General features: G+C 36.6%; 1 protein-coding gene across 5 annotated transcripts in view; it reads left to right on the plus strand.

Annotated features, from left to right (window-relative positions):
• TSPAN12 (tetraspanin 12) overlaps positions 1-17,903 on the plus strand; it is a 71,672-nt gene that overhangs the window by 33,890 nt on the left and 19,879 nt on the right. For all 5 annotated transcript variants that reach the window (XM_033191936.1, XM_033191940.1, XM_033191939.1 and 2 more), the window contains exons 5-6: positions 9,617-9,691; positions 14,505-14,612. In XM_033191936.1, coding sequence (XP_033047827.1) covers positions 9,617-9,691; positions 14,505-14,612 — 183 coding nt within the window. The remainder of the gene's footprint in view (positions 1-9,616; positions 9,692-14,504; positions 14,613-17,903) is intronic.

Raw genomic sequence — 17,903 nt, forward strand, 5'->3', positions numbered from 1 at the left:
AATTTTAAAAAGTCAGTTTTCCCCAAAGTGAAAGTTATTGGAAATACATAATACAAAAGCAAATATTGTCTTTTTAGAAAGTTTGTTAATACCCATTATTATCAGTAAAGAAGACGTGAAAAGAAAAAAATTCACTTTTTCATTCATTCAGAGGCAATAGAATACAAATAAGCAAAATCCAGACTATCATTGAATGAAATTGACAATAACAGAATTCTAGGTTCTATGATTTTGTGACTGAAATGAACATGGAAAATAAACTCAAACTGATTTGGGCAAACTGTATGCATAGTTTGTTTTTTTGTTTTTTTGGTTTTTTTTTTTTTTGAGATAGAATCTCAAAAAAATGGAGTGCAATGGTGCCATCTCGGCCCACTGCAACCTCCACCTCCCGGATTCAAGTGATTCTCCTGCCTCAGCCTCTCAAGGAGCTGGGACTATAGGTGTGTGCCATCATGCCCAGCTTTTTTTTTTTTTTTTTTTTTTTTTTTGCATTTTTAATAGAGATGGGGTTTCACCATGTTGGCCAGGATGGTCTCGATCTCTTGACCTGGTGATCTACCTGCTTTGACCTCCCAAATGTATAGTTTTAATAGGCAATATTGCAGAAGACTTTCACATTTCAAAGCAGGGTCTAGCCTCAGTATACACTTTTTATATTTTTGTTATACCACTTCTATTTTGAATTACTGAGGATACATTTAGGGAAAGGAAGACTGTACCTGAGCAGTTAGAATATTTCCATTCTCCATTCACCTCCTTTACCTCCCCTAACCCTGAAGTATAATTGCGCCACTTACAATTTTCTATGTAAAGCATATTCAAAGTCCTTCAGCTACGAAGTCTTTTCTCTTTGGTGTCAAGGCCTGCGGAGGGCTATTGTTTGTTTTAATTTTGTTTTTACTTTTATCAGTGTGCTCCAAGCACATAATTTAGAGAGCTAATTTAGTTCCAAAAGGCTTATGATGAAACATTGCAGTCATTCATCCTGGCGTTTTTCCACACCCAAGAGGCAATTGTTTTCAATTTTGTTTGAGCAGATTCCTTTGGAATTTACTTCCGTATCTCCAAATCATATATTTATGTAATATCTTTTAGTTTATATAGTTTTTAGTTTTGGGCACTATCCATTGGCTTCCACTTATGGAAGATGAAGAACTGGCAACCTTTCCTGCTGTGCCTCCCACCATACTTCCTATCTCACCTCAACTCAGGTATTTCATAATTATGGTTAGATTGGTGTTTACATGATTATGACCATGTAAATGCTGTTTACAGCTGGATCCGATAAAGTACTGGGTTTACATTTTCTTTCTGGAACGATCTGTTGTTTTTCTTGAAATTCATCAATTTCTTTGTTTTTTGTTTTTATGTGTTTGTGTTTAATTCAACTCTGAATTACTTCCTTCTGTTGTAAGTTTTTTATTTATATAGTCAAATAATTGGGCATTTCATCAAATATATATATATCTTGAATATATATATCTCGAATATACATATATATCGAATATATATATATATATATATATATCTCAGAACATTCTAGACTTGCTCCAACCTAGGCTTCCTGAAGCTATTGCCATCATGGGATATCCTTTTACTACCATTCTGGAATTTCCTTTGCCTCCCTTTTGTGTTAGTCCCTCTGTTTCCTGGATTCCAAGTCATTGTCCTTCACTGTTTAGTCTCTCATTTTAGGAAGCATGTCTTCCAGTAATTTCCAGAAAAAAACATTCATAGGAGGTTTTTTAAAGTCTCTGTCCCTGAAAATGGCTTTATAAACCCTCATACATTAATTCTGATGGCTACACAATTCCAGATTGGAAATTACTTTTTCCTCAGAATTTTGAAGACACTCGTCTGCTGTCCTTAAGAAGTCCACTGCTGTTTTGGTTTGATTTGAGTCTTGAACCTTTGTAGGAAATGTATGTAAATTTGACCTTCAATTCTGTGTTTCTAGTAGTGTACTTTGTCATCTACTATACCTGCTGTCCCCAATCCTGACTCTCTGCTTTAGTGTCTCCACTTCCTCAAGCACCTCTATTGGTGAAGGTAGGGTAGTCACCCTGCTACATAGGATGGGAGAGGGGCCTGTGTTGGTGGGGAGGTCTAACTTCTTCCTAAATGGGGTTTTCAACAAGTCCTTCTCTCTTTATCCCCGCCTCAGAGCTGCCAATACGTGAGTATTTTGGGGACTCTGTGATATGAATCAGGTCTTCCCACTATTGCTTTATCATTCACCTTTTGGGGGACTGCTGAGAAATATGTCACTCTGCTCTCTGCTTTGCACTTTTCCAAAATATACTCGCTGTTGTCTCCTTTTCCTTTTTTCAGTTTTCTCTGGGATTATGCCTTTTAAAATATCCCTTTACTATTGTTTTAGTGAAGTTTCAAGGCGAAGAAGGGATAAAGGCAAGTGTTGAATCTGCTTTCTTTAGGGGGAAATCCTAGGGGGTGGTGGTATCAGGGAGGCAGATCATTTTTATAAATAAATGTTTCTTTAAGAGAAGGGCCTTCCTTGAGATTTTACTATTTTGACTGCATACATCTAGTGATGTGAAATAACTTTAAAAGTGGTGGGGGAGTGGGAATGAATCCTCTTTGTTTCTACAAGGGGATGCATTTACCCACACATCCCCAAGGGCTTAATAGGAAGGTGGGTGTCCTGCCCTTCCTTTCCTCCTCAGATACTTCCAGTGGACAAAGGGACTAGTAACATGTCATTCTGGTCATTCTGTGACCAACCTCAGTTTATTTAAGATAACAGACAAATTGATTTCACTACTTTTAAAAAAGAAGTGGCGTTCCCCACCCTCCACACCCATCCTGCTTTAGTTTTGTAATAAAAATGTTTTAGAAAATACCAAATACAGTCTCACTGGACAAGGGTTTTACTAAAAGTTCATGTAATAGCCTTTGGGATTAGACACCCTTTTGTGGGGGTGACACTGATAGTCTCAGGGGGATGAGCAATTTTATACAGCATCATTCTCGTCCTCTAATCCTAATTACCTCTACTCAAGAAACATATATTGAGTGTCTGCTATGTGCCAGGTAGTGTGGTAAGTATTTAAAACACAATGATACCTCTTGTTCATGTTGGAGTTTGTGTTCTAGTAAAAATTATGATATGGTTAATAATGGCTACTTTTTAGGAACTGCTTACAAGGAAGCAGCACTTTACCTTATGGATTCTTTTGCCCAGCATTGCAAGGTAATTTTAACATTCTCACTTTACAAGTGAGGACACTGAGGTGTAGTGGTTTGCCCAAGACTAGCCAACGGATATGTCAAGTAGCCAAAATCTGAAGCCAGGTCTATTTTACTTCAAAGCCTATGTTCTTCTATTTTTACAGCTTATTTTTTTTAAGTCAACAAGACAATTTCACATACATTGTTTTATTTAATCTTCTGTTACCTAAAACATGAAGGCACCCATCTTTGAACCGAAAGTTATTTGTTCTCAGCTTCAGTGACTTGGTGAAAAAATATGATTGATTACATCATTTAGGGGGTGTATCCTATTATCAGAATGCTGTGTTAGATGCATTTTTTTTTTCCTAAATGTAGGTTTAGGAATAAAACTTATTTGTGGAACACAAGTTTTAGTTGATCTGTAGTAGGGAGCTTAGGTATTTTCAGGAACTCTGTATTGAACAATTTTTCAAAGCAAGTAAAATAGTTTGTAATGGAAATAATGACATTCTAATTTCCTGTATAGACACACATTTATTCATTCTTCATTTGTTTAAAATGTTTAGATGGTAGTAGCTTGAGATGGGGAGAGTTTGCCTGTTACTCCCTTTCTTTCACTTGTAAATTGCGTTAAATGTTTAAAGGCATACTGGATTATTACAGCATAATCTACAGAAAAGACACTGGTAAAAGAGAGGCAATATTGAAAATAGAAATGTATAGGCAGAAGTTAAGGGGAGTCAAATGTTAATAAGACACTCAAGGTTCAAATTACAGAAACCCAAGGGAATGCTGAAATTGGTCTTAGTTGGTAAACTGGTCATTATTTCCACTGACATTCCACCCAGTACCTGCTGTGTGACAGGTGCTGCTTGGACAATGGGGATAAAATAATGTTTAAGAACAAGATCCTTGCCAGCCAGAACTGATGATCTGGCAGTGGAGGGAGCACTGTGACTTATGAGTAGGGCAGCCAAATGGTGTGTAAGCCAAAGTCTCTGAGACCTGAAATTCAGCAGACAAGGAAACCCCGACACACAGAGGGAGGGAGAAAAGTAAAAAAATAAAGAATAGGAGGTAAAATACTGGAAAACAATGATGAGGAAGACACTGTGGCACACTGCGGAGAATGAAGGCTACGTATGGAAAGAGAGGACAAGTCATTATGGATGTTGTTTCACAGACTAGTACAGAATAGCATTTTTTATAATGCTTTCCATTTTCCAAAGCATTTTCACATGTATCAAATCAACCTTGATGGAAACTATAAAAGGGGGTTCTTTTTTATCTTTATCAGGCAGATAAGCAAACTGACACAAAGATAGTTAAATGGTCTCCCGAGACGGGCGGATCACGAGGTCAGGAGATCGAGACCATCCTGGCGAACAAGGTGAAACCCCGTCTCTACTAAAAAAATACAAAAAAAAAAAAAACTAGCCGGACGAGGTGGCGGGCGCCTGTGGTCCCAGCTACTCGGGAGGCTGAGGCAGGAGAATGGCGTGAACCCGGGAGGTGGAGCTTGCAGTGAGCTGAGATCCGGCCACTGCACTCCAGCCTGGGCGACAGAGCGAGACTCCGCCTCAAAAAAAAAAAAAAAAAAAAAAAAAAAAAAGATAGTTAAATGGTTTGCTAAAGATCATACAATATGTTTCAGAGCTGGTTTTGAACTGAAATCTAACTCCAAATTCAGAACACTTTTCATCGTTCTAGAAAGAAAACCCACTAGGAGAAGAGAGGGTGAGGTGCTCTGCAAACTAGACTGGTACATACCATCTCGTTAAACCATATGCATTGGGAAAGCAAGAAACACGAGGAAGACTTGCTGCCACCATCAGGGGAGATACATACACGTTCCCAGTAATGTTGAAGATAACAGGTGTTTGTGTAGTGAAATTGATATGGATGTACTCTTCATACCATAACACAACTCAGCAGGAACGGTGTTTAATTCTGGGCTAATTTTGTTATTAAGTTAAAGATTAGCATCATGCTTTATAGATGCTTCAAATCTGGCTCTTAAACTAAATAGCAGCTGAGTGATTCTCAGTGCAATAATCAGTATGAGAATGACTTTATCAAGAACTCAGATCTCGCCACAAAAGAAAATTTAGGGGTAGATGCAGATGGTCTATTTATCCTGTATTAAGGATGAATTTGACATTTAATGTTTTCCTTGGAATTAGAACACTGGATGTTTCAGGCTACAGCAATAACAACAAAGAAAAGACAGCTGACCGTGAAGCTGCAACATCATTTGTAAAAATATTTTATTTGAATCAAATTTTAAATTTAATTTATTCCAAGAAAGTGTTATAATGTTGATGAAACTTGTCTTTTCAACCTCATAGTCAAACAAATCAGCATTCCTGAGTGTTAGTGGAATAAAGAAAAACAATTATTTTGTTCGGGAGAACTGGCATCATATGAACCCATTGGAAATCTGAAAGATACAGTCATTTTAGAGCTTTCCCAGAGTTAAGAGTGTCCAGCTCATAGGAACCTTAGCCCCTCCATACCAATCATGGGCTACATTTGCAAACTGATTAATGGCTGCAAGAGGCAGAAAATGAGAGAATATTCAAGTAGGATTTAAAAGATTATAAAACGTGTCTAGAAATTTACGTGGTTATCCTCAAGGCAAAGTCTGGGAATTTCCTATTTTCTTTATAATCATCATCCATGTCCGTGTTTTATTGATAAACATAGCTTGCCTTTTCAGGGATGCTTTGGTTTTCATTGTAGCCAGACATCAAATATGAAACGAATTTAGGTTAAGAATCTGAGATGCAAAAAATGTCTCATAGTTTAATTTTTCTCTGGAGACTCACTGTCTCTAAGGGCCTTTTCTTATCAAAGATTAGAAAAGTGATCTAGTATGTGGTTACTGAACATTTGGTCTCTTTGTAACATACGATGCAAATATAGTATTTTTTATGTCTAGAAATCTCTTAAGTAAAGCATTAAAGAAAGTTTGGAGAAAAATTGGCTTGAAGTACTATGCTCACAAAATTTCTTCTAATCATACTTTTAAGGCTGAAATCTTTAAAGTAAGGCCTAGAAATAACAATACTTTGAAATGATATCTGAGTATATTAAAGCTGACCATGAATACTGTGTATGCCAAAAATAAAAGTAGCTTGCAAAATGAGATCCCCTGAACAAAGTACTACTTTATCCTTTGAACCAACAGTTATTTTGAAGCTGTGTTATTGTCTGAGAGATTATGCAGTTATATATTCTTTATTTTTTTATATGAAAGAAATAGGAAGGAACCATATTAAAACAATAGCAATGATTTATATTGTTAAACCATAGGAGGTGTGTTATGGTAGTAGAAAATCAGCCCCGTTTTCTGTATCTTATACTCCACTCCCCCTTTTATTAGCAAATATTATAAACAAAGAAACTTTAAGTTTGAATCCTGATGGCTCACAATCCTAATTCAGTCCACTTTTTCCATCTTCTTTCCTTCATTCTACTTCTGCAATCTTTTATTTGATTTATCACACCTTGCTTTTCTACAGGTCATTTTTTCACAAAATTGCTAGAATTATGTTTTTATAGTGTACATTAGATCATGCCACCTGCTAATGGGTTTGAATTACCCATGGAATAAAATCCAAAATCCTTTCCATGGCTCCTAATGATCTGTTTCTTCGCACCTCACAACGTCTACTTGCATACCCTGTATCCCATCCCACTCTTTCTGTGTGCCAGTTACTATTGAGTTTTTAACCAGCTAGCCCACCATGCAAGGCCACACACATCACACTTGGTATTTCCTCTTCCTGGATTGCTTTTTTTAGAAGTCTTAATAGCATTGCTTCTTTCTTGTCTGTACTGACTCATTTTAAAGATCACCTTTATAAAAAGATCACCCAGTCCAAGGTAGCTCCCAGTCCTACTCACTATCATACCACTCTGCTTTGTTTGCATTTATTCTTCTACTTAACAAATACTCATTGAACACCTATTATGTGATGAGGAATGCAAGAAAGTACCTGCCCTTAGTAGAGCTTTCAGTCCATTGAAGGAGGATATTCACAAATCGTCACTACCTGGTACTCCCACCCTGACCTCCCACTGTAAATAGAATGGAATATTCATAATTGCAATGAAGTTTTATTCCTGCTGAAATTAGCGAGGATGATTTTTAGAGAGCTTGTTCTTTCTCGTATATTTGCGGCTTGCCTCTGTAAAATTACCACCACAGCTGGGCAAGGTGTGACACAGGAACACAGCTACAGTGATCCAGTGCTCCCAAATTCATTATGCCCATTCTTGTGGAAGTCACATTATCTGCTGTTCGTGTTAATTTTCTTGTTTGTAAAATGAGGTGGCCTTCTCTATTTCACAGGATTCTTGAGTGAATTAATTGTGAAAGTACTTGATAAACAGAGCACTATCCAAAAGTTGTTGTTTTTTTCTAATCATAATAATGGTTTTCGGCCGGGCGCGGTGGCTCAAGCCTGTAATCCCAGCACTTTGGGAGGCCGAGACGGGCGGATCACGAGGTCAGGAGATCGAGACCATCCTGGCTAATACGGTGAAACCCCGTCTCTACTAAAAAATACAAAAAACTAGCCGGGCGACGAGGCGGGCGCCTGTAGTTCCAGCTACTCGGGAGGCTGAGACAGGAGAATGGCGTGAACCCGGGAGGCGGAGCTTGCAGTGAGCTGAGATCCGGCCACTGCACTCCAGCCTGGGCGGCAGAGCAAGACTCCGTCTCAAAAAAAAAAAAAAAAAAAAAAAAAAAAAAGGTTTTCAATTCCATCTTTGGAATTGAAAGGTTTGGCTATGTAGGCTTCAAATCTACCCCCCTTTTTTTTTTTTGAGAGTTTCTCTCTCTGTCACCCAGGCTGAAGTGCTGTGGCATGATCATAGCTCACTATAGCCTCAATCTCCTGGGCTCAAGTGATCCTCCCACCTCAGCTTCCCAAAGTGTTAGGATTACAAACACACACCACCATGCCTGGATAATTTTCTTTGCTTCTTCTTTTTTTTCTTTTTGTAGATGTGGGGTCTCATTATATTTTCCAGGCTGGTTTCAAATTTCTGGGCTTGAGCGACCCTCCTGCCTCCCAAAACCCAAACGTTGAGATTACAGGCCTGAGCCACCACACTCAGCCGAGTCTACATTTCTGATAGTTAGATAAACATTTTTATGTTAATCAAATAAAATTAGATTTTTTATCTTCCCACAGAGCTATTTACCCCTCCCAATTTCTCTGCTTTGGTGGAATACATCATTCTCCTCCATTCTAAATTCAATGAGTCTAATGCCTTGTCAATTTTCTTTCCCTATACCTTTAAAAATGATTCTTTTCTGCCTATTTGCAAGGCTACCATCTAAGTTCAGGTGCTCACTTCATCCCTCCTCTTGTGCTACCTTCTAAGGGATCTTCACCCTCCCCCTTAGCAAACTTCCTTTTTCCAAATCATTGAGAACTTTGCCTTTATTTCATCAGTTTATAATGTTGTTCCCCTATTCAGAACCTTTGAAAGATGCTACCTTAATGCCTACATGATGGATTTAAAATTCACTAGTGTATTATTTAAAGTTCACCATAATCTGGCTTCAGTCCATCTTTCCCATTTGATCGCTTCTCATTCCTCTTTCTGACCACCCCACTCCAGCTAGATGGATCTGTTTCCTGTTCCCTGATTCTTTGTTGGACTTTGCAGCTGCCTCTGCACACTTGTTCATGGCTTTTGTTTACCTGGTATTCTCTCTTCTCTTCTTTGTTCCAATTCTTTTCACCTTTCAGAACACTGCATATTTCTCTATTTCATAGGAATCTTGAATTTTTATCTCCATTTCTGTTTTTGACATTGTATTAAACTTTGTGTTATTTTTTGCCTATGCATGCCTTATCACAATTTTGATATTCTTTTGTATATCCCAAGTGCCTTCCCCATAATAGAAACTTACTATATAAAGTGTCAACAGTAGTTGAGATTTTGTTCTATGTTGTGCTTTTTCTAAGAATGCAAAGGAGACGCCCCACCCCCATTGCCTAGAAGAGTGAGTTAAAGTCTGCTCATGGGCAGAGCGTTGAACTTGTTGACTGCACCTCGTCCACTTTGAAAGGACTTAGGTCCCCTTTCTTGGAGAACTTGATTGAAGTGTCTCAAACTAGAACATGTAAATTCTTATTTATCCTAATGAAAGTAGTGGCATTTATAAAAGATTTTTCTCAGGAGATGGCTAATAAACTATGACTCACTGAGATGAATATTAAATGTTATCTGCAGATATTTCTAAATTTGCTGAAAATTTCCCCATCTGCTTCTGAGGGGCTTCATGGAAACTCGCCTCTGTATTCTTGTTCACTAGGTAAACATAATACCAAGTTTGTCCTTGAGGAGCCTACTTTATTTTGGTACTATAATAACAGCATACTTTTCTGTTTTTCTACAGTACTTTGGAAGTTTGCTTGTCATTTTCTGCGTGGAACTGGCTTGTGGCGTTTGGACATATGAACAGGAACTTATGGTGAGCTCAAAATAGATATAACCATAATCTAAAACAACAGTTCAACCTTTTAAATTAGATACTTGTATTAGTTCATTTTTACACTGCTATGAAAGAACTGCCCAAGACCGGGTAATTTGTAAAGGAAAGAGCTTTAGTTAACTAACAGTTCAGCATGGCTGAGGAAGGCTCAGGAAACTTACAATCATGGCAAAAGGTGAAGAGGAAGCAAGGCACTTTCTTCACATGGTGGGAGGAAGGAGAAGTGTTTAGCGAAGGGGGAAGAGCCCCTCATAAAACCATCAGATCTCATGGGAACTCACCCACTATCAAAAGAACAGCATGAGGGAAACCGCCCCCATGATTCAAGTACCTCCACCTAGTCTGTCTCTTGACAGTGACATGTGGGGATAGGGGGATTACGATTCAAGATGAGATTTGGGTGGGGACACAAAGCCTAACCATATCAATACTTTAGAGTAATTTAGGCACATGATTATTAATTTGAATGTTTATGCTACATGATAAGTTAATAGTCCCAATACTTCTGAAAGCTAACACTTTCTTTTCAGTGTCTAAAGCACATTTCCAAGTCATATTTTGTAAAATTTTCTTTGGTATACTCTGTATATGTCTTTAATTCCACAGGCTGCTTAAACATGGGTATCATAGACTAAAAATAGTATATGTTCTAAAATAATTTTACCAATTTTGGAGTTAATAATAGAAAAGATTCATATTCGCAAATGATTAGCTGAAAATTCTTGAACACCTACATAAAGCCTTTTAAAATGCTGACTGCAATAGTGAACAGATGACTAGGAAACCTACATCTCCCATTTGCAACAGGCAGAACCATTTTCCACCTTAAGTAAGAGGTGTATTTGAAGCGTTGCTGTGTGTTTAGCACAATCTAGAAGTACTCTCACAGTTCCACACTTGGCTACTTGAATATAGCTCTTCATTTTTTCTCTTTTATTTCAGCAGTTGAAATGACCGGGACAACTTTTATAGCTAGCATAAATGAGCATGAAATTTCTCAGTCTTAAGATTTTTACTAGTCATGTTTGGCTTACCACTTGCACTTCACCCTTGCACTCACTGGGTATTATTACTTATTAACATTTGCTTACTTCATTGAGGGAAATTAGTGCATTTATTGCTAGTGATGTCGAACGCTTTTGCATGTCTGTGAATGCTCTTTGTTTTCGTCGAGGGAGGCCAGACTTTTTCCCCATAAACTTTGTAGAGTAATTCTGTTTTAGTAAAAGGGTGTTTTTCCATGTGTAGTTCTTGGGCCATCTGCAGTAGGAGCCACCCAGGATGATTCTTAAAAGTGTGCATTATTGGGCTCCAGCCCAGATGTGCTCAGTCAGAATGGAGGGGAAGGCAGGGAGGAAAGGGCAAGGACTTGGCATTTGCATCTGTGACAAGTTCCCTGGAACGTCTTCAACATTTTAAAATGTAGTGACTCTCTAGAAGGGAGAGAGATTATATTGTATTTGTTTCAGAGTGAAGAGAGTCATTTGGCAATTGAACAGTAAAATAGAAGTCATTTCTGGTGCTGATATACCCTTCAAAGATTCTTTGGTGAATCTACCATTGTGCTTTGAGACTGTTTTGAATACTAAGTAGTAACCACAGACCAGTGGCTACTCTACACACTCCAATTTACATGTCAGTGATGCTTTGGCACACTCACACATATTTTTCTCTGTGAAGACACTCATGCTTCCAGTGTTCAACAGCACTAAGCAAGTAGAGAGAGTTCCTGAAAAGGTGAAAAGTTAGCTCAGATTCTAACTAGTTGAATATAAAGTTCAGAGCTCTTATGAACATGAACTCTCCCATTAATATAGGAACTTGTTTGCTGTCTTTGAAAATCATGTTTTCTCCCCATCCCTGGAAATTTTATTAGGGGAGTGGAAAAGTACTCGGCTCCAGAGAATCAGTTTCTGTGGTTTACTGGTCAAAAGATTGTCTCTCTTACTTGTTTCTGTTTTCAAGTGATAAATGTGTCTCCCTGACATTTAAACCATAGAGAGTACATCTTATCATTAGTTCTGGATCCTGTTACCTCAGCTTTTTATTGTGTTCTGTTTGGTAATTAAACGGATTTTAGCAATTGGTTTACTTTCTTGTGGATTTTAAACATGGGCATTAGAGTGTATATGCCGTACTACTATTTGGTAAATCTTCCAAGATACAGCAAGTTCAAAATGAATTAGCTTAAGATGGTTGAAATGAAATGTTTTGATTTTAAAGTCATTCTAAGAAATACGAGGAAATTGAAATGAATGTATACTTGTTTAGATACTTTCTTCTATTCTGTGAAGAGACCATCTACAATTAGCTCCTGAGTACTGCAGTACTAAATAGGTGTCCACTACCATTCCAGTTGAGGGCATACATCACTGTTTTGCTTTTGTAAATCTTTCCCATTACATCACCAGAATGGAGCAAGCGCTGTTTAAAAGTGAAATGTAAAAGCAGTTGTTTAAAAAAAGTTTGTCAGGTTTTTTATTGCTTTTGCACTAATAGCAGTGTGAATGAAAAGTACCATTAAAGTTTATTATCTGCCAAATTTTGCAGAACCCAGCCTTTACATAGAATGGGCTTTGTGCTTTTAGCTGTTCCATGCAAGGAACCAATCAACCTGTGTGTTACTTTATGGCCAGACCTCAGTATTTGTGCCAGAACCTCAATGGTCTCCTCTGTTTTCTTCCACATTTGGTCTCAGATTGATTGTGGTCACAATAAGGAAACAACCTGTATTTATTTTAGAAGGTAAAGTTTTAAAAAATTGATATATTAACTAAATCAAGTGACTTGAATCAGATAATCTGCTTTCTCATTTCTGTTTTTTTTATACTGTTCACTTTCTATTCGTTATTCCTTCTCTAGATAAAATCCGTCAATGATATAGTTTCAGATTGTACATTTCTAGATAATTTACTTCACTTCCATTTATTTTATGCCAAAGGGTTATGAGATAATACTAATTTATGGTGAGTAGTTTGAACTTTGACTAGTTCCCTGAACCTTGTTGAAGGCATATGAACACAGAGTACACCCATTTTGCTCATTATCTGGGGAAAAAATGTGTGGCCAAGTGTTTGGATGTTTTATTGTGTATTTCCAAGTAATCAAAAAAAAAAAAGTTAACAAAGAAAAAAATGAAGAATTTCTGTGATCAGGAATTTTGAAACTGCTTCTATTGATATGATTATCTTAAAAAATAAGATTTCATAATAATCTTAATCTCTAGTTCTGTTGGTGCCTTATTTGCTCATGTCTGCCTTTTTTCCTTTTTGGTTCTTGATCTTTGTGTTATTTATTGAGTGTCAAGCTTGCTTTACTAAGCCCAGTCTATATTACTTCATAGATCAGATGGGAATGTCCATCCAGTTTCCCATAGTTGCTTTAATACTATGTGTGTAATGAGATTAGCATTTGTATACCTCAATTTCTCATGGCCCTGGAGTAAAATCATAGCTTGATATACTGACCAGATTTCTGGCCAGCAATGACTGTTGTATTGTATTGCATTACAACAATGACTGTGGTATTGTATACCTAAAGCTCTGTCACGATTAAATACTCTGCAATAGACATGGTGCTAGGTGATTGGAGAATAGAAGCACAAAAATACTTTAAGAACTGTTCTTTCTTTTTTATTATTTTTAATTTTTTTATTTCAATAGGTTTTTGGGTAACAGGTGGTGTTTGCTTACATTAATAAGTTCTTTAGCAGTGATTTCTGAGATTTTCGTGCATCCATCACCTGAGCAGTGTACACTGTACTCAATGTGTAGTCTTTTATCCCTTGTCCCGCTCCCATCCTTCCTCCCAAGTCCCCAAAGTCCATTGTGTCATTCTTATGGCTTTGTGTCTTATAGCTTAGCTCCCACATATGAGTGAGAACATACGATGCTTAGTTTTCCATTCCTGAGTTACTTCACTTAGAATATTGGTCTCCAATTCCATCCAGGTTGCTGTGAATGCCGTTCTTTTTCTCCTTTTTATGGCTGAATAGTATTCCATGGTATATATATTTTCTTTATCCACTCATTGATTGATGGGCATTTGGGCTAGTTCCACATTTTTACAAATGCGAACTGTGCTGCTATAAACATGAGTTTGCAAGTATCTTTTTCGTATAATGACTTATTTTCCTCTGGGTAGAAACCTAGGAATGGGATTGCTGGATCAAATGGTAGGTCTACTTTTAGTTCCTTAAGGAATCTCCACACTGTTTTCCGTAGTGGCCGTGCTAGTTTACATTCCCACCAACAGTGTAAAAGTGGAGAACTGTTCTTTCTAAAATTCTAATATACCTCCTAATTACAACTTTTGAAAAAGTGTTGACAAAATTATCCCAGAGTGAGGCTTAACTTGAGTCAAAGTCTTTCCCTTTTTAATTCTTTCCCCTTTGTTTTAGTACTATTATCTGCAGTTGCTTAAAAGAGCAACAACTTCATAGCATTTTGAAGTCAAATTAAGCGCATTTCTCTGCAGAGGTTATTTGTTATGTGAAAGTTTTCAGTATGTCTGTAGAATGTACAGTTAATTACTTGTTTGTGATTTCCTTGAGCATTAAAGTGATTTCTCATTTTTTTCGTTAGTACAAAATACCTAATCATTTATCACAAAAAGCTACACACTGAGATTGTCCAAAAACTACATTGAATACTCTGAGCTAAATTTAGGCCATGAGCAAATATAAATTTAAAATAGTATTTGTCAATTATAAGGCATTTTGAGTGTGTGTGTGTGTGAATCTGTGTCTGTGTGTGTGTGTTATAGCTGTTGATATTTTGCTTTTTATTACTAGGTTCCAGTACAATGGTCAGATATGGTCACTTTGAAAGCCAGGATGACAAATTATGGATTACCTAGATATCGGTGGCTTACTCATGCTTGGAATTTTTTTCAGAGAGAGGTAAGTGCTGCAATTTCTGAGGCAGAGAGAGTGAAGTAAGTGGTGCACTTTCAAACCAGATGTTTAAAGCTTTGGCTTTGGTAATTTCCTCTGTGCTGAAAAATTAAGCCTATGATTCAGTAACCTCTGGTGCAATTCTTTCTTGAAAAATATCTTAAGTAACTTCATGGCCTGATTTTCCTCCCATATATACCATTTCCCTCCCATATATACCATTTCCCCTTTATTTCACATGGTTCACATATATTTAAGAACTTCTGAAAAGCCATTTTGCTAAATTATTGTGAAGTTTTCTTTTTATGAGGGTTAACTTGATAAATATCCAAGTTCCAGACAAATAGATTTTTCATGACTTTTAGAGCTCTCAATATTTTAAACATAATTTTAGTTTTAAAAACATGATTGTTCTCATTTGGTACTTTGAAGTCAGTATATCATTAATGGCATGGTCTAGTCAGAAAGACCTTGGTTAACATCATAGCTGTGCTGCTTACTGTTAAGTGAGCTTCTATAATATACATAACCCTGTTACGTCTTGGTTTTCTTACCTGTGAAATAGTGATAATAAAAATACCTATCTCTTCAGGTTGTTGAGAAGATTAAATGATGTCGTAAGTTAGATTTCATTTAGCCTATGGTTATTAACAATAACATTACAAAGTATAGGTGCTTTTAACATTTCTTACCTAACTGCCATGTAGCACTGCACCCAACCATCTTCTCAAGTGGGGACTGTATTCAGATGTTTAAAATTTGGTGACTTGAAGTTAACCATTGATCTTGCTTCAAACCAAGCTCTTCTTCCAAGCAGTTTCCTTGTAATTGAAGTGACATTCCCAGATGGATAAGTATTTAATTTCCTTTAATTGATCTTAGTGTTAGGCCACAAAGCATTTGAGAATTAATATCTTACATGATAGATAGCAAGATCTCTGCTCACTTGCTTTGTCCTGGATATGGGCAGAGGTTCAAGTCTAGGACAATCTCCAAATCTGACTCTCTGTGTACAACTGTTGAGATGGTAAAATTATCATTGTCACACAGATTTCCTGTTTATTTAAGTGCTTCCTAACTTTGTTTATTTATTGTATATTTGTGCTAAAACCAACACAAAGAGAAAATAAGCATTAGGAAATTTATAGTAAGTTATGTCAGCTACTGTCCTGAGTAGATGCTGCCCAGAGCTTGTTATTTTCTGGAATTTGTGATGTAGACAGTGATAATCCAGGTTAAAAAACAAAGTGAGTTTTTTTTTTTTTTTTTCCTGATGGGAATTCCACCTAGATGGACAATGTACAAGTACTGCAAAAGATAGCACACTTATTTTTAGATTTGTTACATGGTAAGTTTCCTCCTCCATTATCATAAGACTGTTTTGTGTAAATGGAGATCTCTGTGAAAGAGTTTTTTAAATCCCTTCTATTAGTTTGCTATGACTGCTTGCAGATGTCCATCTTCTCCCCATGTCTTCACATTGTTTTCCCTCTGTATGTGACTATATTTAAATATCCTCTTGGAATAAGAACATCAGTCATATTGGATTAGGGCCCACCCTAATGACCTTATTTTAACTTAACAATCTCTATTAAACACTCTATCGCCAAATGCAGTCACATTCTAAGGTACTGGGGCTTAGAATTTCAACATATGAATTTGAGTGGGGGACACAATTCTAGAATAACCTATATTGCAGAAAGCAACTTTATCAGGCGCCGGTTTCCTTTGCTCCTCATTCAGCGCAATTCTGTGCACGTACCTCAACTTAGCAGACTCTCACTTAAGCCCCATTGACGTTTATTTAATGCCTTTTTAGAATACTGACTTTAAAAAATGTGTTCATTTATTTATTCTAACATAGTATTTGGAGCATAGGCTTTGGAATAGACTGTGCCACACTCTGGCCTGTAACTTTAGCAAGCTACTTGACCATCAAAGGGCTCAGTTTACTCATATGTAAAATGGATGGTATTTTCTAGAGCTCGACACATTAGCAAGAGTGGTACTATCTCACAATACAATATTAAAGGAGACAGGAAAATGACAAGGAGATGTAGACTACAGCAATATCTTGGTATGATGTTGGGCTTACTTAAAGGAATTCTCAGAAAAAGTTTCAGAATAAATTCAGTATCCTCTGTTGAACACGGGCAATTCTATACAAATACTTACTAAAATAAAAATAAGTTCATCATTGAACATTATATACTTATAATAAGAAAGAACATTATATACTTATATTTGAGAAAGTCATTTATGTAGAATATCTCATTCCCTGACAAAGCCATATAAATAGGCTGTTCCATGCTGGATGGAGTTAGAGAGTTCCAAGAACTGTTCTGTCATCAACACAGAAAGGACTCATGTCATTAGCAAAGGAGAGAAATGAATTTTCTCTGAGTGTAAGGATTTAAAAAGATGGACGTGGAAAGTTAACCTTTCCTTGTTTATGATTTTTATGAAGTGAAGTCTTTATACTACATATATTATTTAAGGATATTTAATGTATCATGTGAAATATGTGATGTCAAATTATTGACTAAATTTGTGATGTTTATAGTACACTCATGACTTTGAGAGCAAGTTTAAAGAAGAAAAATATATAGAAAGTATTTTTTAAGTTTCTCAAAATTTTAGTATTACCCATACCTTTCAGTAATTCATCATTTATAATCCTCTTAAGATGATTTTTCTTCTGTTTAAAAATCAGACATTTAAACCAGTGTAACAACACAGAATACTTTGTAGTATTTTCGTTGTTTCCTTTTGCATGAGAAGTCCAGAATTCTTCAAAATTAATTTTAGTTAAATTTTGAAATGGTGGGGGATTGTGATATTTTATGATACAATGTTAAACCTGAACATAGATTGATCTGTTGGACTGCATAACTTGCATAGCCAGTCACTCAGCAAAGTTCTCAGTGACTGCCCATAGTCCTTGTTTCTGGCTAGAGGGGAAAGAGCAACCTCCCTCTCTACTCAAGGACAGAAAATTATTCATCATAGGTAATTGTTCTGAATCTAATCTATAGAGGTCCTTAAACAGTGTTTTCAAACCTTGATCAGAGAAAGCTTTTGCTAATCTTTGGGGAAGTGAGATAAAAAAGAAAAAATGTCAATATAGTTTTTCTTAACTCCAATTTTATTCAAGCTAAAGGCACACCATTTCTTCTGAGATTATGGTAATAGAGTATGAACATTTATTTCAAGAACCTTAGTTGAATCAACACTAGTTGGCCAAACCTATGTTTTTTTCTTAAAGTTTTTGGATATTTTACTGGCTGAAGAATCGAT

The sequence above is a fragment of the Trachypithecus francoisi genome, unplaced genomic scaffold (genome assembly GCF_009764315.1).
Source record: "Trachypithecus francoisi isolate TF-2019V2 unplaced genomic scaffold, Tfra_2.0 Lachesis_group4, whole genome shotgun sequence".
Taxonomy (NCBI): domain Eukaryota; kingdom Metazoa; phylum Chordata; class Mammalia; order Primates; family Cercopithecidae; genus Trachypithecus; species Trachypithecus francoisi.